We start from the raw sequence: 26,803 nt of genomic DNA, 5'->3' as shown, positions 1-26,803 counted from the left end.
CAGGAGTTTATCCCAAAAGAAAGAACAAGAAAAGGTCATGGCCAGGGATCTAATCAAAACAGATATAAATAATATGCCTGATCCAGAATTTAAGTCAACAATCATAAGGGTATTAGCTGGGCTTGAGAAAAGCATAGAAGACACTAGGAAGTCCATTACTGCAGAGATAGAAGACCAAAAACACTAGTCAGGCTGAAATGAAAAATGCAGTAACTGAGATTTGAAGCCAACTGGATGTAATGATCACAAGGATGGAAGAAGCAGAGGAATGAATAAGTGATATAGAAGATTATGGAAATTAATGAAGTTGAAAGGAAGAGGGAAAGAAAAATATTAGATCACGAATGTAGATTTAGGCAACTCAGTGATTCTATAAAGTGTAATAACGTTTGTATCATAGAGTCCTAGAAGAAGAGAGGGAAAGGGGGGCAGAAGGTTTATTTGAGGAAATTATAGCTGAAAACTTCCCTAATGTGGAAACAGACATCTAAATCCAGGAGGCACAGACAACTCCCATCAAAATCAACAAAAGCAGGGCAATGCCAAGACATATTGTAGTTAAATTTGCAAAATACAGAGATAAGGGGGGAAAAAAATCCTAAAAGCAGTAAGACAAAAGAAGTCCCTAACTTACAAGGGAAGACAAATAAGGTTAGCAGCAGATCTCTCCTCAGAAACTTGGCAGGCAAGAAGGGAGTGGAATGATAAATTCAACATGCCGAATGAGAAAATCAGCCAAGAATACGTTATTCAGCAAGGTTGTCATTCAGAGTAAAAGAAGAGATAAAAAGAGTTTCCCAGGCAAACAAAAACTAAAGTAGTTCATGACCACTAAACCAGCCCTGCAAGAAATATTAAAGGGGACTCTGGGAAAGAAAGACCAAAATCAACAAAGATTAGAAAGGAACAGAGAAAATGTCCAGAAACAATGACAAAACGGTAATAAAATGGCACTAAGTTCATATCTATCAGTAATTACTCTGAATGTAAGTGGACTAAATGCACCAATTAAAAGACATAGGGTGTCAGAGTGGATAAAAAAAAACAAGACCCATCTATATGCTGCCTATAAGAGACTGATTTGAGACCTAAAGACACCTGCAGATTGAAAGTGAGAGGATGGAGAACCATTTATCATGCAAATGGATGTCAGAAGAAAGCTGAAATAGCAATACTTATATCAGACAAACTAGATTTTAAAACAAGACTGTAACAAGAATGAAGGGGGGCACTATATCATAATAAAGGTGTCTATCCAACAGGAAGGTCTAATAATTGTAAATATTTATGCCCCCAACGTGGGAGCACCCAAATATATAAAACAGTAACAAACACAAAAGAACTCATTGATAATTATACAGTAATAGTAGGGGACTTTAACACCCCACTTACATTAAAGGACAGATCATTGAAGCAGAAAATCAATAAGGAAACAAAGAATGGCTTTGATTGACACACTGGACCAGATGGACTTAACAGATATATTCAGAACATTTCATCCAAAAGCAGCATAGTACACATTCTTTTATAGTGCACATGGGACATTATCCAGAAGAGATCACATACTAGGTCACCAGTCAGGCCTCAACAAGTGTAAAAAGATTGAGATCATACCATGAATATTTTCCGACGGCAATGCTATGAAACTTGAGTCAACCACTAGAAAAAATTGGAAAGACCACAAATACATGGAGGTTAAAGAACATCCTACTAAAGAATGAATGGGTCAACCAGGAACTTAAGAAATTAAAACTACATGGAAACAAATGAAAAGGAAAACATGACAGTCCAAAACCTTTGGGATGCTGTAAAAGGGGTCATAAGAGGGAATGATATAGCAATACAGGCCTACCACAAGCAAGAAAAATCTCAAGTACACAACCTAACCTTTCACCTAGAGGAGCTAGGAAAAGAACAAGAAGTGAAGCTTACAGCCAGCAGAAGAAGGGAAATAATAAAGATTAGAGCAGAAATAAATGATACAGAAACAAACAAAATAGTAGAAGAGATCAATGAAACCAGGAGCTGGTTCTTTGAAAAAATTAATAAAACTGATAAACCCCTAGCCAGACTTACCCAAAAGAAAAGAGGACCAAAATAAGGTCACGAATGAGAGAGGAGATCACAACTAACACGACAGAAATACAAACAGTTATAAGAGAATATTATGAAAAATTATATGCCAACAAGTTAGGCAATCTGGAAGAAATGAGTAAATTCCTAGAAACATATAAGCTACCAAAACAAACAGGAGGAAATAGAAAACTTGACAGACTAATAACCAGCAAAGCAATTGAATCAGTAATCAAAAATCTCCCAGAAACAAAAGTCCAGGGCCAGATGGCTTCCCAGGGGAATTTTACCAAACATTTAAAGAATAGATTCCTTCTTCGAGGACAGCATTACCTTGACTTCAAAACCAGACAAAGACCCCACTTAAAAAAGACAGTTACAGGCCAATATCATGGTGAACATGGATGCAGATATCCTCAACAAAATACTAGCAAATCAAATCCAACAGTACATTAAAAGAATCATTCACCACAATCAAGTGGGATTTGTCCCTGGGCTGCAAGGGTGGTTCAATATTCACAAATCAATCAATGTGTAATACACAATATTAATAAAAGAAAGGGTAAGAACTATATGACTCTCTCAATAGATTCAGAAAAAGCATTTGACAAAGTACACAACCATTCTTGATAAAAACCCTCAACAAAGTAGGGGTAGAAGGAACATACCTCAACATCATATACGGAGGGCCATAAACAGAAGACCCACAGCTAATATCATCCTCAATGGGGAAAAACTGAGAGCTTTTCCTCTACGGTCAAGCATGAGACCTGGGATGTTCATTTTCATGTTATTTAACAAAGGACTGGAAGTCCTAGCCTCAGCAGTCAGACAACAAAAAGAAATAAAAGACCTCCAAATTGGCAAGGAAGAAGTCAGACTTTCACTCTTTGCAGACAACATGATGCTCTGGAAAACCCAAAAGACTCCACCAAAAAATGGCTAGAACTGATACACAAATTCAGTAAAGTTGCAGGATACAAAATCCAACATACAGAAATCTGTTGACGTTTCTTTCTTTCTTTTTAAGATTTTATTTATTTGACAGAGACAGACACAGCGAGAGAGGGAACACAAGCAGGGGGAGTGAGAGGGAGAAGCAGGCTTCCTGCTGAGCAGGGAGCCTGACATGGGACTCGATCCCAGGCCGCTGGGATCATGACCCTAGCCAAATGCTTAAGGACTGAGCCACCCAGGCGCCCCATGTGGGTGTTTCTATATACCAACAATGCAGCAGCAGAAAGAAATCAAGGAATCGATCCCATTTACAATTGCACCAAAAACCATAAGATACCTAGGGATAAATCTAACCAAAGAGGTAAAAGATCTGTACTCTGAAAACTATAGAACAGTTTTGAAAGAAATTGAGGAAGACACAAAGAAACGGAATGACAGTCTATGCTCATGGATTAGAAGAACAAATACTGTTAAAATGTCTATACTATCCAAAGCAATCTACACATTTAATGCAATCTCTATCAAAATACCACCAGCATTTTTCACAGAGGTAGAACAGTCAATCCTAAAATTTGTAGGGAACCAGAGAAGACCCTGAATACCCAAAGCAATCCTAAAAAAGAAAAGCAAAGCTGGAGGCATCAGAATTCTGGACTTCCAAGTTATATTACAAAGCTGTAGTGATCAAGATAGTATGGTACTGGCACAATAACAGACACATAGATCAATGGAACAGAATAGAAAACCCAGAAATGGACCCACAACCATATGGTCAACTAATCTTCTTCAAAGCAGGGGAGAATATCTAATGGAAAAAAGTCTTTTCAACAAATGGTGTTAGGAAAACTGGAGAGCAGCATGCAAAAAGAATGAAAATGGACCACTTTCTTACCCTATACCCAAAAATAAATTCAAAATGGAAGAAAGACCTAAATGTGAGACAGGCATCAGAATCCTAAAGGAGAACATGGGCAGCAACCTCTTTGACCTCGGTTGTAGCAACTTCTTACTAGACATGTCTCTGGAGGCAAGGGAATTCCCCATAAAAGCAAACATGAAGTATTGGGACTTCATAAGATAAAAAGCTTCTGCACAGCAAAGGAAACAATCAGCAACCTACGGAATGGGAGAAGATATTTGCAGATGACATGTCTGATACAGGGTTAGTATAAAGAACTTAAAAACTCAACACCCAGCAAACAATCCTGTAAGAAATGGGCAGAAGACATGAATAGACATTTTTCCAAAGAAGACATCTAGATGGCTAACAGACACATGAACAGATGCCCAATATTACTCATCAGGGAAACAGAAATCAAAATCACAATGAGCTATCACTTCACATCTGTCAGGATGGCTAAAATTAATAACGCAGGAAACAACAGATGTTGGTGAGGATGTGAGAAAGGGGAGCTCTTACACTGTTGGTGGGAATGCAAACTGGTGCAGCCATTCTGGAAAACAGTGTGGAGTTTTCTAGGATCCAGCAGTTACACCACTAGGTATTTACTCAAAGGATACAAAAGTACTGATCCAAAGGGATACATGCACCCTGATGTTTATAGCAGCATTATCAACAATAGCCAAATTACGGAAAGAGCCTAAATGTCCATCTACTGATGAATGGAAAAAGAAGTGGTATATATACACAATGGACTATTAGTCATAATAATAAAATCTTGTCATTTGCAATGACGTGGATGGAGCAAGGGTATATTATGCTATGGGAAATAAGCCAGTCATAGACAAATATCAGGCACCTGGGTGGCTCAGTCGGTTAAGTGACTTCGGGTCAGGTCGTGATCTCAGGGTCCTCGGATTGAGCCCTGCATCAGGCTCTGTGCTCAGTGGGTAGTGTGCTTCTCTCTCTCCCTTTGCCCCTTCCCCTGCTCATGCTTGTGTGCTCTCTCTTTCTCTAATAAATAAATAAAATCTTTAAAATAAAGTGACAAGTACCATATGATTTCATTCGTGGCATTTAAGAAATGCAACAGATGAACATAGGAGGAAAACAAGAGAGGCAAAGCATAAAACACTCTTAACTATAGAGAACAAACGGGTTGATGGGGGGAAGTGAGTAAGGGGATGGGTTAAATGTGTGATGGGTATTAAGGAGGGCACTTGTTGTGATGAGCACTGGGTGTTATATTAAGTGATGAATCACTAAATTCTACTCCTGAAACGAACATTACACTGTATGTTAACTAACTGGAATTCAAATAAAAACTTGAAACTAAAAAAACAAAAAAAACCCCAACTTTTGGCCATTTTCCAAATATATTCCCCCACCCCAACCTTAGGGTTCCAGTGCATGTATATTAGGTCACTTGATGTCCCACAACTGACTTATATTTTGTATCTATTTTCTCAGCCTTTTTGTCATGTCTTTAATTTTGTTGTGTTTATATTTGCCATATCCTTAAATTCACTGATCTTTTCTTCTGCAGTGTATTATCTGCTGTTAATCCCATCCAGTGTACTTTTCATCTGAAAAACTGTATTTTTCATATCTAGGTATTTGCTTAGTCTTTTTGTTTTTTAATGTTCTTTTACATTTCTGCCATTTTTGTCATTTCGAGGTGATTTTGATTGATTTTTTTTTTCTTCCCCATGGACAGTCTTTTCTTCTTTTTAGTGCTTGGTAGTTTCCAATTTGAATTCCAAGCATTGTGAATTTTACCTTGCTTATTGTTGGAGTTCTTGTATCTTTTAATATGTGTAATTCTGAATTTGTCTTTGGATTTAGTAAATTGTTTGGAACCAGTTTGTTTTTACGTTTCATTGGGCTGGACCTTTAATACCCTTTAACCTAGAGCTAATTTAGCCTCACTTCTGACTCGGTATCCTGAGTGTTCTGCTGAATGCCCTGTATATACTAGGAAGTCTTTTCTATTGTTTGGTTGAAACATGAGTATTCCTTGACCCATATAACTTCCAAAATTGTTCTGCATGTTTGTTGGAGATCGTTCCTTTCTCAGCTATATTGTCCTTACACACCTGTGCTTGTAGAACGAAGCTAAAGACTCATGGGCAATTTTCTGCAGAGTGTCAGGATTCCCTCTGTGTTGGTCTCTTCTCTTTGCCTGTGGATTCTAGTTGCCTTGGCCTCCTCCTTTCTAAACGCTTGTCTCCTCAACTGAAGGAGCTGGTAGGCCCCGTTTGGGTTTTGCCCTCCTTCTGCTACAGCCTGGAAACTCTGTCCAGGCAATAATCTGAGGCAATCGTAGGTCCAGTCTTTTTTTTTTCTGAAGGATCATTGCCTGAGCTGCCTGTCGTGCATTAGCTGAAACCCACTATTTTGTGGATTTTGTCTGGTTTTAGAGTTGTGTAGGATAAGAGGATAAGTTATTGCTAGTCCATCATTGCTTGAACAAGTGAACTGCTTCGGACTGTCGAAGGTACAGTGGAGGCACCTTAGAGGGCCACCTTTGGAAGAAAGTATTCTTTGCCTACACAAATTCATAGATGCTGTAAAGGTAGTGTTCAAGCGGTAGTCACTTGTTATTACTGGTTGCTGGACAGGTTGGAAAGGTCGGGAAGTCTCGGTTCATTATCTTTGAGGGTTAAGAGGGAAGTATTAGGTCATTCTGACATAATTTTTTCTCATTTCCCCTAATGTATTGGTAAGACTATATGATCACCAACTTAACATAGAGGAAAGAGGGGAACGGCCAAGCATGCCCTAGCTCCTTTTTCAACCTTACCCTTTTTCTGTGTCATGCGGTGTCAGGCTTCTCTTAGTCATTTTACATATCAGGTATTGGTAACAGCATATTGTGATAGTTAATTGCATTCGATTGTAAGACTGGAGAATTCTGAAATAGTTCCTCATCAGGAAAGGTCGAAGGTGGCACAGTCTTGAGAATTTTTTAAATGATTTTCAAAAAACTCCATCCTTCCTTCCTGTCTTTTAAGTGGGGTTCCTAAAGTTTGCATGTTGAACTCCCTTGTATTAGAATACTTGAGTTACAGTCTTTTATTTTTCAGTTATTCAAGCGAAGAAATGTTGCTACAGCGGAGGAAGAAACAGAAGAAGAAGTTATGTCAGATGGAGGCTTCCATGAGGCTCAGATTAATAACATGGAGATGGCACCAGTAAGTAAGATAATGAAAGAAACTCTTTTTTTAGTGTTTTTCTGAGGAAGATATGAGGTGTAGCTCGCTATTTGGGTTTTTAAAAAAGGTGTTAGTAGATGGCTGTAGGAAGTACTTGGCATTTCATTTTAAAAAGAAGCCATATACTTAATCTCTTGGTTCATCAAATGTTTATTATAGTGTGACTAACATGCAATAAACAGAATTAACTAAATTATGAAGATTAATTCAGCTATTAAAACTTAAAAAGATAATTATAGAATTATTCCTTAAAAGTTAAATAACAAGGGATACTTTAAAAGAAATTCCAGTTTGCTGTTCATTTCAGTTATCAAATTGGGCATGTTTATATGATTTTAAAAATTGGTTCCACATCACAGCTGTTGGAATTTTCTTTTGTAACCCATTTTGTAACTTTCTTGAGGTTATGTAAGCATATAAAAATTATGCTTTATTTATTGGATTATACCTGTTTATATTTCTCGTTTATTTTAGTCAATTAATAGAACACACACAAACACATACACACACACACACACACACACACACAGATGGTTTTTCAAAAAGAGAAATCTCTTTCTTCCACCCAGTTTCTTTCTTCATTGGCAACCACTGTTACTAGATTCTTAACTCTCTTTGAGAAAAAAAGTTTTTTTCTCCCCTCCCCCTCCACACCCCTTTTAAGCAAATTATGGCATATTATGCACAGTATCCTATGTGTATATTTTTTTTCTTTTTTGCTTTATAGAGCTCCAGTTTTTATGGACCAGTTTTCTTTTGGAATTAGGAGAGCAGTTTAAATCACTTTGGAATCTATATAGACATTGTAGCTAACACTATAATTTTGTGGTAAATTCTTCTAGGTCCTTCAGAAAGTCGAGCTGTCCATTTTTTTGTTGTTCTTTTAGTGGATGTAAAAATAAATATGAAGTGTTTTGTGGACCCTAGTATTAGTCAGGGTTTTACAGAGGAAACAACCAATAGGAGATTGATTAATTGATTGATTTTCAGGAATTGGCTCATGTAATTGTTGGAACTGGTAAGTTCAAAATCTGTAGGGCAAATCAGTAGGCTGAAAATTCAGGTAAGCATTGATGTTGTAGTTTTAGGGCTGAAATTCTTCAGGAAACCTGTCATTGCTCTTAAGACCTTCAACTGATTGAATGAGGCCCACACACATTTTGGAGAGTAAAGTGCTTTACTTGAGTATACTAATTTAAATGTTAATCACATCTGAAAAAAATACTTTCATAGCAAGTCTAGACCAGTGTGTATTAAGTTGACGTATAAAATTAACCATCCTAGTACACTCCTTGGCCACTTGGCATCCCTACAGAACTCCTTAAACCATACTGAGTCTCAGATAAAGAAATAACAAAGTCATATCTCCATGTAACATGATACAGTTATCCTTTGTGCAACTAAAAATGCACTAACCTTTTTCCCAGAAGACGTTAAGTCCTTGAGTGATGTTCATTCCTCTTCTTGATCTCTTGTAACTTAAATGCTGTTATATAAAGTTAACAGTACTTCAATACTGTGAATGTAAAGTCAATACATCTTATATTAGGGAATAAGAGAGGGAAGAGAATGTGTGTGTGTGTGTGAGAGAGAGAGAGAGAGAGAGAGAATGTGTATATCTAAGTGTATCCAAACATTCATAACAGAATCATATAGGTACCTTTGTTTATTCAGGAATAAGTTTTGTAAGTTTCAAATTAGTTTTCTGTTAAGAGCCGAATGCTTCACTCTCCCCATTGGGATTCTTAAGTGTTAGGTATTGTTTACCAGCCCTCCAGCATTTATAACTCAGTGCAGCTTTCTTCACAGTTCATCTTGTTGACTCTAACCCTTCATGAAATGATAAGAACTTCATTTTATTGTGACAAGTGACCCTGAGAAGAAGGTTAACTACTAATACTGGAGATGTGTTGTAGAAAATGGAAAAGTTCTAATAAAGCAAGAAAATAGTGGAAAACTGAAAAGTTTTAAAGAAAATAGAAATTTTAAATAAATTTAAGAGTCAATTGTTGAATTTGATAGTGGCTAGAATTTGATTTATATAAGACTGTTCTGTCTTCATTCATTAAATATTTGTTGAGCATCTGCTGTATGCCAATCATCAGTGTTAGAATGGTAAGATGGACAGGGTCTTTGGCTTTCAAGAAGCTTATGTTATATTGGAGGAACCTGGGCATTAAACACATAACAGAAAAATATCTGATAGTAAAAAAGGCTGGCCTAGGATTAAAATAGAGTGATAGAGATGGAGTGGCTGCTTTAGATTTGGAGGTCATGAAGAGCCTTCTTTTAGAACTTGAATGACAAGGAACAGCCAACCATGTGATGAGCAAGGGAGGAAGAGTAATAAACACCATGTCTTAGTATTTACTACTAAGATTACTTTCTTATCGTCATGAACTTCTTAATGATAGACAAAGTATTTGGCTTTGTCTCATTATTAATCCTCTCAGACATTTCTACGTGTATAGATTATATCCTATCTTTGTACAACTCTTCTAGATAAATATGATTAATTTAATGTGGCCACAACTTACACTTTGTTTTCCTTTGAATTAGAGTTAAAATTTTATCATATTTGCTTTTTGTTTGTGTTCCCAGGGTGGTGTTATTACTTCCGACATGATCGAAATGATATTTTCCAATAGCCCAGAGCAACAGCTTTCAGCAACACAGAAATTCAGAAAATTGCTTTCAAAAGGTGAGTTCTAAATATGTTAAAGTACAGTTTTGACCCTTGAATGACAAGGACTTGAAGATGTTTTTCGATCAATTCAGTACAGTACTGTAAATGTATTTTCTCTTCCTTATGATTTTCTTAATAACATTTTCTTTTCTCTAGCTTACTATATTGTAAGAATACAGTATGTAATACATACAACATACAAAATACAAAATATGTGCTAATTGCCTGTTTATGTTATTGGTGAGGTTTCCTGTCAACAGTAGGCTATTAGTAGCTAGGTTTTGCAGGGAGTCAGAAGTTATATAAGGATTTTTGACTGTGTGGGGATTGGCGTCCAGCCTTTGTGTTGTTCTAGGGTCAACTGTGTATTTTTTCATTAGTTAAAAAAATACTACTTTCCCATAATCTATTTTTCATATCACAGATAAATTGCTTTGGAGTGTGTCTATCAACAAAATAAAAGGACACATATAGATGCATATGTAATTATGAGCCATGGCTAACTTCTGAATTTATTTATGCAGTCTTACCAGGACCAGAAAGCAGCCTTATTTTCATTTCTGAGCTATTTTATAAAACACCTTTAAAGTGATAAGAACAGTAGTCAGTATTTTATTAATTCAAATCAAGAAACTTGGGCACCTGGGTGGCTCAGATTGTTAAGCGTCTGCCTTCAGCTCAGGTCATGATCCCAGGGTCCTGGGATCGAGTCCCGCATCGGGCTCCCTGCTCAGCGGGAGCCTGCTTCTCCCTCTGCCCCCCTCTCTCTCTCTCTCTTCTCTGTCTCTCATTAATAAATAAATAAAATCTTAAAAAAAAAAATCAAGAAACTCTACTCTTTTTTTAAGAAAACTTTTTTTGTTCTTGTTTTAAAGATTTTATTATTTTTAAGTAATCTCTGTACCCAACATGGGGCTTGAACTCATAACCCTGAGATCAAGGGTCACATGCTCTACCAACTGAGCCAGCCAGGTGCTCCAAGAAAAACTTTTTTTAAAGTATCAGTTGAAAGGTCAGTGAGTGTTGTTGGTTTTAATGTTATCATCTTATCATGAAATTTAAGTATGGATTTATTAGTGGTCAGGGTAATTACCTTTTTTTCCTTTTTGGTATAATTAGGGTGGACTAGAATATGATACCTTTGCCATTCTGGACAAGTAAAAAGAACTGTGGAACTCTGAACCACATTAAAATGTCGATAGTAAATGTTGACATTAAATAAACAGGAGACACCTCCCCCAGTAGTAAGGTAGAGTTTTTTGGAGTCATAAGTGATAAATTAATATATCCCTTGAGGGACCTGGAATAAAAACATCTGTAACATATAGACATAACAAAATTGTGTGTGACATAACAATTATATTTTTTGTGTGACAACTTAATATTTGAAGGCCATTGTCATGTACACCTTCCCCATTCCCCTTGTCTCTTTTCAGCATGCTGAGTCTAATGCCTTTCTCACACCATGGGGCTTTTTAGGACCTTTCACTGCTCTCTCCTACTTTCCTGCCTGGGTTCTAGTTTGCTAGCCATCCCTCTTAAAAATGTGATAACAAGAATACAGTACTTCAGATGTGTTCTTCTGACCCTAAGGTGTGGGGAGAGATTGCTTTCCTTGCCCCGAGACTACACCTCCCAGTAATGTCCTCGAAGATAGCAGCAGTTATTGTGGTGGTCACGGCACAGGCATGGTTGACTGTACTTGCAGCATCTAAACTCCCTAGGACTTCTCTTCGTGTACTGTTTTTAGGTTCTGTCTGTAAAGTCATGGAGATTTTTTAAAATTGCTTCTTAATAAAATTCAGTTGCTAAATCCTGCTTTATCCCTGCTAACTTCAGTTTATTGTTCTTCCTGTATGTTATTTCTGTAATCTAGCATTTTAACCAGGAAGAGGGAGGTAGGGAAAATTATCTTTATTATGATCATCCAATTTATTTGTTGTGTTATCTGAATGGTTGATAAAAATGTTGAACCAGGCAAAGGACATGTCATCAGAGCTCGCTCCAAATTAACATAGTCACCTTTTTTTCAGTAAAACTCTGGACTTGACTAAGAATCCCTGGTACTAAGTACTGTAATCCAGCTGCCATTTTTCTTTCATCATTACATGAATGTCATTAAGAACTTCGTCAGATCTCTCGCTGAAATTACCATGCTGATTGTTAAGGACATTTTCTATCTGTTTATCAAACAGGTTTCTGTCAAATGATGTCATTTATAAGATACTCTTTTGTCATAACTGAAAAATGAGATTAATTTGGCAAGTCATCCTTAATGAATTTCTGCTGGCTCCTACTTATCACCACAGCTGTAAAATTAAATCCTACAAGCACATGCAGAGTCACCTAATCCAGTTTCTTGAAACAGCTTACTGTTAGACTAAAAACCCATATCCAGAGACAGGGCTAGAAGGAAGTATACCGAAATAATAACATGGTTGCGTTTAGATGTTTTTCCCCCTACTTTGTAAGTTTTCTAAAGTTGTAGAGGCACTAACTTTAATTTTTGAGAAGTCTGCCCATCATTTCCACATTAAAGCTTACCTAATTGTGAAACCTTTGGGGCTACCCTAGTCTCAAAGTGACTGAACTCAATTTTACATGTACAGTTTTACTTTTTTTTTCCTTTTTAGATTTCCACCATGAAAGAGATGCTGAAATGGAGGGAGGGATATTATGAAGTAAGTTTGAAGTAATAAAGTCCTTGCATTGAAATGAAAGCATGATTTTTCTTCTTTCCTTTTATCTTATGGGGAGACAGAACCTAACCCTCCTATTGATGAAGTCATCAGCACACCAGGAGTGGTGGCCAGGTTTGTGGAGTTCCTCAAGCGAAAAGAGAACTGTACACTGCAGGTGCGAAACATTTTCATTTCTTGCCTCCTATTTTAATTCCTTTTGCAATCTTACATTTTATACACAGATTTGTTATTTATTTTAATTTATACAAGGGGTTCATTTTTGAGATGATTCTGACAACCACATTGCAAGCAACCACATTGCTCTGATAGCTTTGTTAACATCTAGGCTCTTGGTTTTACTCTTTATTCTTGTCATTTTTAGTTATGAAAGATTATTTTATGGTGATTGTGGATAATACTTATTTAATAGGGAATTGTGTGTGGTGGAGGAGTCATTATAGATAGGACCTAAGTGTGGGCTACGTAAAATTTGGTTTTGAAGGATTTTTAGGTTATATTTGTTGGCTTTGCAAGGCTGTGTAACGTGGGCTAGATTAGAGACTCACTAATCCCCAGATCTGGTCCTAATTAAATCCTTCCCCTTGCCCTCAAGAGTTGACAAGGAGATAGCCTTGTTGTGAATGTTGGTGTTTGGTGCTAGGTTAATTTAGTATGTCAGTACTGTATTATATAGGGGCTCCAGGAGGAAATTCTGCAGCTTCTGGATTGTATAGTTTTCATAGTAAAAAGAACCAGCTGTCAACTGACTCATCGTGGCAGTTACCTAGAAATTTTAAAATACTGTTTTTTGTTGTTTTTTTTTTCCTGAATAAAGTTGGATTTTTAGTAAACTGGTAATTTTTCAGTAGCTGTACTTCCTTGGAGTAACCTGTTGAATCAGTTTCTGCGTTATTCTTTAACCAGGACCTGTGGTGTCTAAATTCTCACTTGTAGGATCTAATCTGAAGGGCTCAGGCCCTTTAGAGAGACTCTGCAACTATAAAAATGGGTCAGGTGCAAAGTAGATCACAAATGAGGTTAGTTTTCCAAGTAAACTTGCCAGTAACAAGTTAATCCTAAAGATAACTTTCACCTTCTTGTTCGTTTTTGCCTTACTCTCTAAGGCTAGAGGGAGTGGGGCGTTTTTATAAATGATAATAACCCCTGTTGCCAGGTTCTTTACTGTCCAGAGGATTGTAGATGATTCATAAGACTTGATGCTTTGTCTTGATATTTTCTCTCCTTTCCTCCCACCCCATCTTTCTCCTCCTTTTACTCTCTTTGTTGCGGTGATGAGTTCTTTCCAGAAGAAAAACAAGAAATCCAGAAAAGGTAGAGTACTTCAATGTCCCGTCAGTTTTTCTTCTCCAGTTTGACATTTACTCATCCCCAAGTTCATTTGAATTAAGATTCTGTTTTGCTAGCTGCCTCCTGGATTATAATTCTGGTCCCCATCTAAGGCCAGGATCATCAGATACCTGAAAAATTACCAGGTTCACCTAGAGAGCAAGGAAAGAGACTTTTATCAGAAAAAAAAGGGAAATCCAGACAACCAACACTGCAGAGTACTGAGCCTGAGCCCTAAGCAACCTGCCAAGAGAACCAGAGGGACCAAATGAAGAGCCTTACTGCAGTTTATCATTTGAAAAGCTTTGTAGGGAGAGGGAGGTAGGGAAAATTATCATTTTGTTCATGTGAAAATATGTTTGTATCCTATCTCTGACAATGAGAGTAGTTGAGAGATACTGAATTTACTCCTGGATCTAGCAGTTTCTAATAGGGGGTCACAGAGGTCCAGTTTCTTAATGTGTTAAAGGGTGATGGTATAACCTCATAGGCCTAAAATGAGAAAAGAGAAATGGGCCTTTCCCCATCTCCACATTTTCTGATACTCCCCAAAGAGTGCAGTATGTTCTCTCAGACAGTGCCCTCTCCTGGCTACCACATGTAGATTCTACATCATTTTTGATTCTGTAATCCTAGAATTTGGGTCTTCTGAAGATGAAAGCCTTTGGAAATCTCTAATTTGCTTCTATCTAAATTCTCAGATTCCACCCTTGTGCAAACTAACAATTAGGCTGAAAGATTGAGAAATGATTCCTCTGGAAGCGACCACCTCATGATTTTCAACTTAGTTGTCCAAAGACTGAGAAATAACCAGTCTGCTTATTATCTAAAGGTCATCAGCCCCAGCTTTTCTTCTGTGCACATTTTAAGTACAACATGGTGTTCTCTCTCCAGTGTGAATAGTGGCTAACGCCAACCACTCTAGAAGCAGGAGGAGCAAATATATTGAGGGAGACATTAGAGCCAGGAGGCTTCATGCTCACATAATTAGACATGCTCTGGGAAGCTTGGAGGATACTCCTTCCTCTGTCTTCTTGGAGAGCACTAGGATGTAAGTTGTCCCTGATACTCCCACCTGCTTACTAGAAATCTGAATAGTGTGTTTTTGGAATGGGGCTTTTGCCATTTCTCTTCCAGAAAGAGAGTAATAATATATAGTCATAGTAATAGCTCAACTCAATGATAAATCCTGTGGACAAACTTAATCCCTTCATTCCATAGATAAAGAACTGGGAAATCCTAGTGAAGGCTCTCTTCACTTACTTTCTGGCTCTCCTTATGCCTGAATCAGTGAGGTACCTCACACCAGGGAGATAAAAATGCCCGCTTTGGGCAGTGCCACCCAGATACTCATTTGCCTTCAAACGAGATGAACAGGAGTGGAATCTAGGATTTTGGCAGCAGATAATGTCATCTAGTTAAGAGCATTCGCAGGTTCAGTGACGTGTAGGCCTTAGACATATCTGAACCTTTGATATGAGATTGGTCTGCCTTATGGTATATTCCCTGGGCCTACTTTGTTTGGTTTTTTGAGTCCAGGCCCAGCATGTTTGTACTGTCCTTTGCAGTGCTGAGATGTTGCATTCTCAATCCTTCTTATAGAAGCTTATTATGAAAATAGCTAGAAATAAGTAAGTTCCATTCATTAGGTACTCCTCTTAAAATTGTAAATTTAAATTAAATTGGTTTAGTTTCCCCATTCTTGCCTTTCTTGTCCCATATGAAAGCTTAATGTGATAAACTGCAGTAAGCCTTCATCCTCCTGTGTCTTTTCCCATCCTCATTGATCCCTCTACCTTTCTTGAAAGGTTGCTCAGATGACTCAGGCACTGTTCTCTGCAGAGTTTGATATCTGGGTTTATTTTTCTGATGTGAGCCTCTCTTTTCACTTGCTCTCCAGGTGAGCCTGGCATTTGCTAGGAGCCAGAGTGGACCCGGCAAAGTGGCCAGCAACAGAGTCCTGATCCAAATGGAGAAAGGGAACCAGGCGTACCTCAACCTGGAGTGGGAAACTTGATAGGAGGTCAGAAGTACTTCAGCTTTGGATTCTCATTTTCCTTATTTAAGGAATTGAGCACCAGAAGGTAGAGACTGAGAAAGGAAAGAGAGAAAATATCAAATCTTCAGTGTGACCTTCAGATTTCAACTGTAGCCTTATTTAGCAAGTCCGGACAGTGAAAAGTAATAGTGGAATTACAATCTATAATAATCACAGCATGACAGGTTGTTTTCCTTGCATGGTCCCATTCTTGGAACATTGAGAATATTGTAATTTAAAACAAAAAAGAGGGTGTAAGGATTATAGTTATTTTGGCCACCATTTATTACTTCAAGTGATACCATTTCTTAGATTTTATTCATCATGTTACCGATCTTTTGAGTCTCATGGTTACTTAAATTACTTTTTCTGGCATTTCTCTCATAACTTGATGCAGTCGTTTTTGCTGTCAGCTCTGGACTTTCACATTTCATAGCTCTCTTGCATGTTAAATTCTAATCTGGGCCCCAAGGCCAAAACATTAACAACACAATGACGGCAATACTCAGTGAAAGAGAGGTTAGTTTGAAGTACACTTAGTTTTTTAAAAACATACATATTAAATACATTTGAAAGTTGTTTGTTTTAGCACCTTATTAACAGGGGCCTGTATGATGGGGGGTAGTTTTCTTCCTCCCTCCCTCCTCTCTCCTACCTACATATATACATTTCACACAAATACATAGAAAATTGCACACGTAAAGCTTGATGAGTTTTTACAAGGTAAACATCAAAGTAATCACTGTGTGTGTGCGCGTGTGAAAGAGAGAATGCCTTATTCATGCCTTATTCATGCACGAATATGATTTTCAGTGGCTCTCTGGTTATAAGTTATTCATCTCTTTCTGTCCCTGATGCTTTCTGATTTCTGTTCTTATGAGGGGAGGCCTTGAATCTTACTTTCAGAGGTTATCATCACTGTGTAATTCTTAGTAATAAACATAACTCTGGTACATTCTTCTTTTGCCGAGATAGCCTAATTTCCCATTTTCTTCCATTCATGTTTAGCTTGTTACTCACTTATTCTCTATTTTCCTATTCATTGTCACTCTGTTTTGCTTTTCCATTTCATTCTCTTAAGTAGCATCTGGAATTCCCTCTCATTTCTTGTGAGACCCCTGGTACTAAACCTCATCAGACAAAGAGCAGGAGCAATGAGTATTCTAATTTTTTCTCCTTGATAATTCTTTAATAAGCCTTTATCTATGCAGGTTGTTGTTGTCATTTCATTTGCATCAAAATCTCACCGCATTCTGTTTTCTCTTTGACAAAGACTGGTCTGTATGCCCATCTCACTCATTCTTCACACACAGCTTTTCCTCACAGTTGTCATTTCTTTGACTTGGTCTCTGCAGTATCTGATGACTCTTTGTTCAACTTGGAGCCCGCCGTCTGGTAGGAAGGTTTGGTTTTTATTCACATCATCTGTCTCTGTTAATCAATTTTAACTCTGCTAGTTAGTTTTCCTAGAAAGCAAAGGAAACTGCGTTTTAGGTGAACTGATTTCTTTTTAGCATCCCCTAAATAATCTGGCATATCTCTGGCATATCATTATTTGAAATTTCTTGCCTAGATAGCAAAACTCCAAGCAATTGAAAGAGTCTTGTCAATGTTACAGGTGTGTGTCTGAGAGGAGACTGTGGCTGGGCTTCATAAGCATATTCGATTGGGAGGCTGTAATCTAGTTCCCTTTGAATGGCTGCATAATATGAATAATTAGATTGTTGGATCTTTTTCTGATAGTTTCCTCATTCATAAACTACAAAAGCCAGACTTCTCTGGGATGTTGTGAGGAACATACGTGAATAATGCTTTGAAAATACAAAGTACTGAACAAATGCAAAGTTTCAATTCAGACAGATTGAAAAGGGTTTGAGCACAGATGTCAGGAGTGATTTAATTATGGAAGTGGTATGTGATGGAATTTTTACTTTTATGATATTCAGTGTTTAGAAGTCTCCTGAACTTCTAACAAAGTTACCAAAAAGAAAGTATTTTCCCTTTAACTGTGGTGCTCCTCGTCTGTGCCTCCTTGTTGCTGTAATATCATTGTCCAGTTAGGCTACCCGACTACTGTATTCATTTGTGTAGTCACATTCATAGGTTTCTTGGAACATCCCCTTCTTGAAGCGTCTTCTGCTATGCATTTGCTGTCATTCACATGCTTTGCGCTATGCTAATCAGGTTGTCTTCCCATGTCTTCTGCCTTCCTTCCCCCAAACCCAGTGATTGATGATTTAGTTTTCCATATGACAGCTGCCTTTCAATTGACCCAAAAGCTTTTAGAAGAGTCACAGCTGTATCTTTTAATGACTTTTTATTGATCTCTCATTCAAGGGACATGCCCCTGAATTTTTTTCTGCATATGTGCTTCATTAAAGGATAAATAGAAGACAGAACAGAAGAAGGAAACAAAACTAAAGTTTAGTAAGAACTCTTTTAAGTAAATAGAATTTTAAGAGTTCATTCTTGGATTTCTCCATTTTAGGATAGACTCAAATTATTGTAGAGATGGGCAGATTAGTAAAATGCTGTACTTTTTGTTGGCCATGATTTCCTTCATACCTTCTGTTTACCAGTTTACCAACCTTTGAGAATGCTCTTTTTAAAAAACTCTTACTTTAGTTTGGAGCCCTCTCATTTGTCAGAAGCTCTTATGCTCTGAAGTTGCCATTTCTATTAATTGAATGCCAATTAACTCCTTTTGGCTTACTTATCATTATTTAAAATGTCTTTTGCCTTTTTCACTGTTCTTGTGTCTTACACATTTTACATTAACATCCTCTCCGCTTTTCACTTTGTCTGTCTTATAGAAATTACTTACTTTTATTTTTTTATTAGATAATATACACGGTTTAAGGCCAAAAGGTACATAAGGTTTTACACCCTTACTTCTCCATGTAGGTAACAAGTATTTACAGTTTCTTTTTTTTTTTTTTTAAAGATTTTATTTATTTAATTGACAGAGAGAGAGAGAGAGACAGCGAGAGAGGGAACACAAGCAGGGGGAGTGGGAGAGGGAGAAGCAGGCTTCCCGCAGAGCAGGGAGCCCGATGCGGGGCTCGATCCCAGGACCCTGGGATCATGACCTGAGCCGAAGGCAGTCGCTTAACCAACTGAGCCACCCAGGCGCCCCGTATTTACGGTTTCTTAAGACTCCTGCCAGAGATACTCTGTACCATAAATAAATTAGTGCATATATTCCTTCTTAACCCTTTTAGAAAATATACTATGATGCTATCTTAATGTACACTGTTAGGCTCTCTTTTTCTTTTTTTCATTCGTTTCTTAGGAAATCCTTTATATCAGCATATGAAGCAGTCCCTCATGCTTTTTATGGTCTTATGTCAGCTCTACTTTGGTCTGAAATTTTAGACCAAATTTTAGACTGAATATTCTTCTAGATCAAGGTATTTCTACTGGGAATTCTTCATTTAAAATTGATACGGAATCCATCTGATAGATTATGTGCAAATAATGATTTCAGATTCTTTTCTTCATGTACAGAAAACCTTATTGTTATAACTAAAAACAAGCTATTAAATGCTAATAAGATAATAAAATTATTTTTATCTTTATAGTTTGAATCAGCTTGGGTATTGACAAATATTGCTTCAGGAAATTCTCTTCAGACCCGGATTGTGATTCAGGCAGGAGCTGTGCCTATCTTCATAGAGTTGCTCAGCTCAGAGTTTGAAGATGTCCAGGAGCAGGTAAAAAAAAACGAAGCAAAGAGAAGCAGGTGAAAAAATACCATTTTTTCCTTTGGTCTTACATTCAGGGCCTCAGTTTCACCACCTGGCCATGATAATCCATGGTTCATCACAAGGGGTGTCCTAGAAATCTCAACCAAAATGGAAAATTTCATAGTGAATGTAGGCAGAATCTCTTCTGGAAACATAAAACCATTTTCCCCTTCCAGCCCTGAATTTTTTAAAATTCCTATATACTTTTTATTTTTATTTTATGATTACTGTTATTTTTAAAGATTTTATTTTTTTTTAAGATTTTATATGTTTATTTGACAGAGAGAGACACAGCAAGAGAAGGAACACAGCAGGGGGAGTGGGAGAAGGGAGAAGCAGGCTTCCCGCGAAGCAGGGAAACCGATACGGGGCTCAATCCCAGGACTCTGGGATCGTGACCTGAGCCAAAGGCAGACACTTAATGACTGAGCCACCCAGGCGCCCCAAGATTTTATTTTTTAAGTAATCTCTACACCCAGCATGGGGCTTGAACTCACTACCCTGGGAGCAAGACTTGCATGCTCCACCGACTGAGCCAGCCAGCCGCCCCAAGCCCTGTATACTTTTTTTTTTTTAAGATTTATTTATTTATTTTAGAGTGAGAGAGTACATGAGTATGGGGAGGGGCTGGAGGAAAGAGGGGGAGAGAGAGAGGGAGAGGGAGAAGAATCTCAGATAGACGCCCTGCTGAGAGATAGCCTGATGAGGAGCTAGATCCCGCAACCCTGAGATCATGACCTGAGCTGAAATCAAGAGTCAGACACTTAACCGACTGAGCCGCCCAGGTGCCCCAGCCCTATATACTTTTTAGATCATATAAGCAGTTACTGAGCGTTTACTTGTAGGGATCTCTAGTGTTGATTGAAGTAGCAGGTCTTTGCCACTAGACCTAGAAAACATGATTTTTTTATTACTGCAGACTTTATCAAATTCATAATTATAAGTCATTGCTAAATGAGCATGATTTTCTTCTGCAGCTTAATTGAGGTATAATTTACATACAGAAAACTGCATATGTTTAAAAAGTACAATTTGGTAAAAGTTTTGACATGTATATGTTCTTGAAACCATCATCCCATTCAAGATATATATATATATATATATATCCATCACCCCCAAACAGCTTTCTGCAGTTTGATTGCTCTTGAGGTTCACTGTTCTCTTTTGTAAGCAAGCTTAAAATACATTTTTAATCAGCTGAATATATAATATATAAGAACTGGTTCCTCCCTTTTTAATAAGCTTATACCGGTAGTGTTCACATGTATACTTTATAATCGTCTTCCCCCAATCCCACAACTATTTCATTTGATTCCCTGATAATGGACTTCTATTAGAACTGTTAATAGTGCCTGTGTGTATGTTGATTAACTACCATATAATTTTGTCAGGGGTTATTGTGGTATTTTGACGTCTTTTCTGAGCCTGTCATTAATGAGGAATTCATTCACAGGCAGTCTGGGCTCTTGGCAACATTGCTGGAGATAGTACCATGTGCAGGGACTATGTCTTAGACTGCAACATTCTTCCCCCTCTTTTGCAGTAAGTTTGTTTCTGTTATTATTATTACTAGTTTTTTGAGTAGTAAAAATATGGGAAGTTCCTCAGAAAGCAGTGCATCTTTAGAAAGCATTTTGGATTTTCCGTTATTTTTCATTACAGATATTTTCTTTCCTAACTTATTCGGATCATTTCTTCAGGCATTCTGTCTCACTCCAGTGCCAAAATTCTGAATTAGTGCTGTTAGAATTAATTCAACTTTATTGTTCTAGAGAAAAGCTATTTAAAGACGTGTTTATCAGTAGCATTAGATTTAGTATTTATCTTATGCTATGAGATAATTAATGTCCATTATATAGTTTACCATTGTATCCTCCTGCTTCTAGGTTATTTTCAAAGCAAAACCGCCTGACCATGACCCGGAATGCAGTATGGGCTTTGTCTAATCTCTGTAGAGGGAAAAGTCCACCTCCAGAATTTGCAAAGGTAAGGATTATGCTTGTGGGAAATGGGCAGAAAAAGTACAATTAAAAGTGTAGCAGCAAAATTAAAAGAGTGCAGCAATGAATATTAATGTGAACAGAAATGATAATTTTTCATAAAATTTAAAATGTTAGAATTTTATCTGTTTCTAGAGAAATGGGGCTTTTTGTTGTTTTTTTGGTGTTAATTTGGGATAAATTTTCACTTACTGTAAAAAGCTCTGAATTGATCTTAAAACCTAGCATTTTTTATTTATAGCAAAGTATCTAAAACACAAAATTTTTTAGCTTTACCATTTGTCAAAGTTTCTTTACCTCTTTGGTCCAGAAAGTGTGTTTCAACAAGGAATCTCACTCTGAGAATTGGTATATACTTCACTCTTGGAAATTATTTTCCTTGGTCTCTGACTATCTCATCAGAGTAAACTGCAAGGCACTTCCCAAAGATGGAAATGCCACTTGCTCCTCCATTTCTAGAAGTATTAATCACCCCAGAAGTTACCGTGTGTGTGCCTGGTTGCCTTTTGGGGTTTCTCACCTCACTTCTAGCTTTTATTCTGTTGAATTTCATTATCATATCATCTTCCCTTTACAGGTTTCCCCCTGTCTGAATGTGCTTTCCTGGTTGTTATTTGTCAGTGACACTGACGTACTGGCTGATGCCTGCTGGGCCCTCTCATATCTGTCAGATGGACCTAATGATAAAATTCAAGCCGTCATTGATGCAGGAGTATGTAGGAGACTTGTGGAGCTGTTGATGTAAGATATCTTCGAGTGTGTCTGTTCTTTTGTCCCTGTATCAGTTTATTAGTTTTCTAGATGCTAATAAATATTAATGTGTTATACTGATTTATTGTGCTTTGGGCTGCTTTTGTTACTTACATTGATGTCAAATCTGTTTGTTTGTTTGGAGGCCTATATAAAGAACTGCTCATTCTTTTGGTGTGAACAGTTCTTCAGCAGGAACATTTGGAAAACTCTGACCTGTGTAATTAAGCTAATGATTAATGACCTGAGACCAACGACTGGATAGATAGCAAAAGGCATATTGCCACTAAAGAGTCCATCCTGAGGCACCTAGATAGCTCAGTCAGTTAAGTGTCTTGCTCTTGATTTGGGCTCAGGTCATGATCTCAGGGTGGTGAGATGAGCCCTGCATCGGGCTCTGCACTGGGCATGGAGCCTGCTTAAGATTCTCTCTCTCCCTCACCCTCTGCTGCCCCCCCCCTTAAAAAGATAGTAAAGAGGAAGTGAAAACCATATTAAATAATGAGAGGGAAATCTTGTAACCCAGGTGATAGAATACCTGGGAAAGACTATTAAGAAAGATTTGTAGTTTTTATTCAAAAATATTAAATTAAGGGAGAGATAGCTCTTCCAGGGAATACCAAACCCATCCTCATAGGGTTCCCTTAAGAACCACCATAGGGACCTTTGTGCTCTAAAGTCATGTCACATTATTTGGTTTGGATTTCAGCCCTAAAGAAAAGAGACTAAGGGGGCGCCTGGGTGGCTTAGATGGTTAAGCATCTGCCTTTGGCTCAGGTCATGATCCCAGGGTCCTGGGATCGAGCCCCACATCGGGCTCCTGGCTCAGCAGGGAGCCTGCTTCTCCCTCTCCCTCCCTCTGTTCTCCCCCTGCTCATGCTCTCTCTCTCTGTGTATCTCTTTGTCTCAAATGAATAAATAAAATCTTTAAAAAAAAAGAAAAGAGACTAAGGATGGAAGTGTTGGATTCATATTTCTTTTTATGGTTGCAGGCATAATGATTATAAAGTGGTTTCTCCTGCTTTGCGGGCTGTGGGAAACATCGTCACAGGCGATGATATTCAGACGCAGGTATGAATAAGTGGTAACTATTTTTTTTTTCCTTCAGAAACAGTACATTGAACCCCATGATTATGTTTTTTCCTTCAGAAACAGTACATTGAACCCCATGGTTATGTTTCTGTTAGAGTATTTAACTCCATGTTATTAGGGAGGATTGACACTTTGTTTCTTTAATGTTTGTTAAAAATGTTGCCTTAGCTACTTTCAGTACCTTCACTGGCTCTCTCTTGACCTATTGCTTATTATAGCAATTTCGGGTTCCCCTATGACTTAACTTACCCTTTGGTTAGTCAGGTTTATTTCCCACTACTCCCTCTACTTGAAGTGGTTCTTGTGAGGGTCAGAGCCTCCAGTAGCATCCTTTCTGTGTCAGCTTCATCTCCTCTCTAATAGCTTCCTTTTCTTTGCACATGGTTAAGTCTCCAGTGTGAGGAGGATTCTTCCTTCCTTGTTCTTAATGTCACCCCTCCCCACTCCATTCAACTTCTGTATCAAGATATATCATTCACAGTGGATTGTTCTGGCTATTTTTCTTTATCTCTCAGATGCATTGGCATTGTCTTTAACATTCTTTTCCTAGGCTTCAGTGGTGTTGAAGTGTTTTGGGTCTCCTGCTTCACTGACCATTTCTCCTTAGCAAGCTCCTTTTCCTGTTCTTTCATGTTTATGGATTATCCCCTGGAGGGGATAATTATTCATTGATCTTATTTATAACTTCAACCATCACCCTGGTGCAGCTTGATTGGGAATTGAGAATTAGGTTTCCCAGCCCTGAATCGCAGGAAGGCCTTTAATGTCTGCACTTTTCTAATCCCTAGAATTTGGATTTGTACTTGAAGGTGTCTTCCAACTCTAATAGTTACTTTAAATTTATGCTATCCAGAAGGGAACTCATTATTTTCCCTGGTATATCTGGGCATCTGCTTATTTATGTTACCTACCTCAGTGAGTGACACCAAGAGTTGACCATGCCCAAAACCTGTACATTAGCTGGATCATTCCCTGTCCACCTCTCTCATTAGTCACTAGGTGCCATTTCCACTTACCTCTTGCAGTGCTTAGTTCAGACATTTCTTGTTCCATTCCGTATCACCAGAGGGATGCTTATAAAACGCAAATTTCATCATGTCATTCTCTTACCTAAAATCTTTTTATGGTCCCCTATTGTCCTTTGAGGGTGTTTGAGATCCTTTAAAATCTGGCACCTGTTTAATGGAATGCTATGCAAAAGAATGAGGAAGCTCTTAAGCACTGATTCAGAAATATCTCCAGGTTTTATCATTTAAAAAGAAAAACAAGGGGCAGAAAGTGTGTAGAATCTACTACTATTTATATAAAAGGGGGCAGGGAGGAGAGGAAAAGAAAACAACATATATGCTTGATTATATTTGCATAAAACTTCTGGAAGGAAACACAGGAAACTAATAACATTGATTGTGTCTGTGGAGACCTGGGTTGCTGGGGTATGGGAATGGAAAGGAGGCTTTGCCTCTGATGTCCTTTATACTTTCTGAATTTTTAAACCATGTCAGTGTATCTGCTATTCAAAAAAAGTTTGTCTTTCCCTCCCCGTGCTATGCTCTGTGCTTTTGCCATGTTGATTCCTTGAATTTACTATGACCACACTCAGCCCTAAGTTTTAATACACGCTTGCTTCCGTCTCCACCGAACGTATGCTTACATCCCCATCCCTGCTGTTAACCACTCCCTCACGTGAATCCACACTCTGCCGCTAAGGTCATCTCATTCTTCAGGTCTTCCTGTTAATATTATTTTCTCTGAGAGGCCTTGTTTGCTGCCAGACTCTTAAGTTAGGTGTGCCTTCTTTTGTTTCATCCTTCATAGCACATACCACACTATATTGTAACTGTCATTCCTAGATTGTGAGCTTCGAGGGCGGGGAATGGTGTCAATCTTGTTCATTTTTGTCCTTCTGTAGTCTTGAAAGTTCCTGGCACAATGTGTAAGGACTCAAAAATTATTGAATGAAGTTTGTATCTGTCCATCTAGTTCTGATGTCCCTCAAGTTCTACTCCTGGGTCTCCAGTAGCCTGTTAGATATTTCTGCTTGCATGTCTCACATTTACGTCTCTCTCAACAGTTTATCTTCTTCCCCCCAGAAAGCCGGTTCCAAGTCTTTTTTTTTTTTTTTTTCATTTCAATTAATGAGGTAACTATTCACCCCCCGCCGAAACTTTGCAGTCATATTTGGTGTCTCCATCTCTCACATCTTGTATAGCAAAGTCACCAGCTCTTGTTGATTCTTAGTGTTTCAGTGTCCTCATCTAATTACCTTAGTTTGGTCCATGTTTTCTCACAGAGGGTCGTTGCTGTGCCTACCTCATTCATCTTCCTATTCTCCCCAGCATTTACCCCTCAGTGGACTCTTCCTCCTAACAGCTAATCTTTCCTAAAACAGCCTTGTGCACATTACCTTCCTTTCAGAAACAATGAACTTCTTTAATGACTATGAGATAAAGAATCTTGAAAGACTAAAGAATTTGTACTTGAGGATTTTAGTCTCATTCTTTCTTGTAGCCTACTGTTAATTTTGGGGTTATAGAACTCTTCCTTAATAAGCCTCACTGCTCTGTTCTTTCCTTATTTTGGTACTTTGTGGTAGCTTGCCTCAGCACTTTTTCATTTCCAGCCTTTTTTACCTGTTGCGTCCTCCCTCTTCTTTGCTTATGAAATCCTATCCGTGTTTCAAGGCACTCCCCCCACCCCTGCAAAGTCTTTTTTCCTCACTGCTCCACAAGTATTGTCTTTAACTTGTGATGGGTTTATTTTTTAATTATTTTTTGGCATGTTTATTTTCTAGATCACATCTTTGGCATTTAAAAAATTGCTCTGTAGTATCTTTTATACTGTTAAGATTGTGCTGCTTTAACCACGTTTTATTTTTGAGCTGTATTAAATAGGCAGAAATGACTTATTTTAATTTGCATTTCTTTCATTACTTGTGAGGTAGGTAATCTATTAAAATTGTAGTTTCTTTTAACAATTTACATATTAAAGACAGCAATCCTCTTATCTGTTGCAATTTTTTTTACATTATGTAGTGTGCATTTTAATTTTTGTATTTTTTTGACATGCAGATATTTCTATTTGATGAAATTTTATTTTCCCCTGTAATTTCTTCCATTGTTTTTATGCTTGGAAAGTCCTTCACTATCCCCAGACCAGCTATTTACTGATATTTTTTTCTTCTGTTTCATGGTGTGTTTGTATATTTACTCTTTATTTTGGTAATGAAAAAATACTTTTCAAAAATAAAAAATGTTTTTCAACTAGTTAACCTCTGGAGGATCTTTATTATATATTTAATTCCTCATAAATACCTGTGC

The 26,803-nt window shown here is 37.7% G+C and overlaps 1 protein-coding gene across 1 annotated transcript in view; it reads left to right on the top strand.

Moving 5' to 3' along the window:
• KPNA1 (karyopherin subunit alpha 1) overlaps positions 1-26,803 on the top strand; it is a 69,457-nt gene that overhangs the window by 29,330 nt on the left and 13,324 nt on the right. Inside the window, exons 3-10 of the mRNA XM_025875159.2 lie at positions 7,018-7,125; positions 9,748-9,847; positions 12,594-12,688; positions 19,480-19,611; positions 21,098-21,186; positions 21,531-21,630; positions 22,222-22,385; positions 23,387-23,465. Coding sequence (XP_025730944.1) covers positions 7,018-7,125; positions 9,748-9,847; positions 12,594-12,688; positions 19,480-19,611; positions 21,098-21,186; positions 21,531-21,630; positions 22,222-22,385; positions 23,387-23,465 — 867 coding nt within the window. The remainder of the gene's footprint in view (positions 1-7,017; positions 7,126-9,747; positions 9,848-12,593; positions 12,689-19,479; positions 19,612-21,097; positions 21,187-21,530; positions 21,631-22,221; positions 22,386-23,386; positions 23,466-26,803) is intronic.

The sequence above is a fragment of the Callorhinus ursinus genome, unplaced genomic scaffold (assembly GCF_003265705.2).
Source record: "Callorhinus ursinus isolate GAN/ISIS: 27379988/994484 unplaced genomic scaffold, GSC_fseal_2.0 scaffold1, whole genome shotgun sequence".
In the NCBI taxonomy this organism is placed as follows: Eukaryota; Metazoa; Chordata; class Mammalia; order Carnivora; family Otariidae; genus Callorhinus; species Callorhinus ursinus.
Note: the sequence above shows the minus strand (reverse complement) of the source record. Positions and strands in the feature narration are given on the sequence as shown.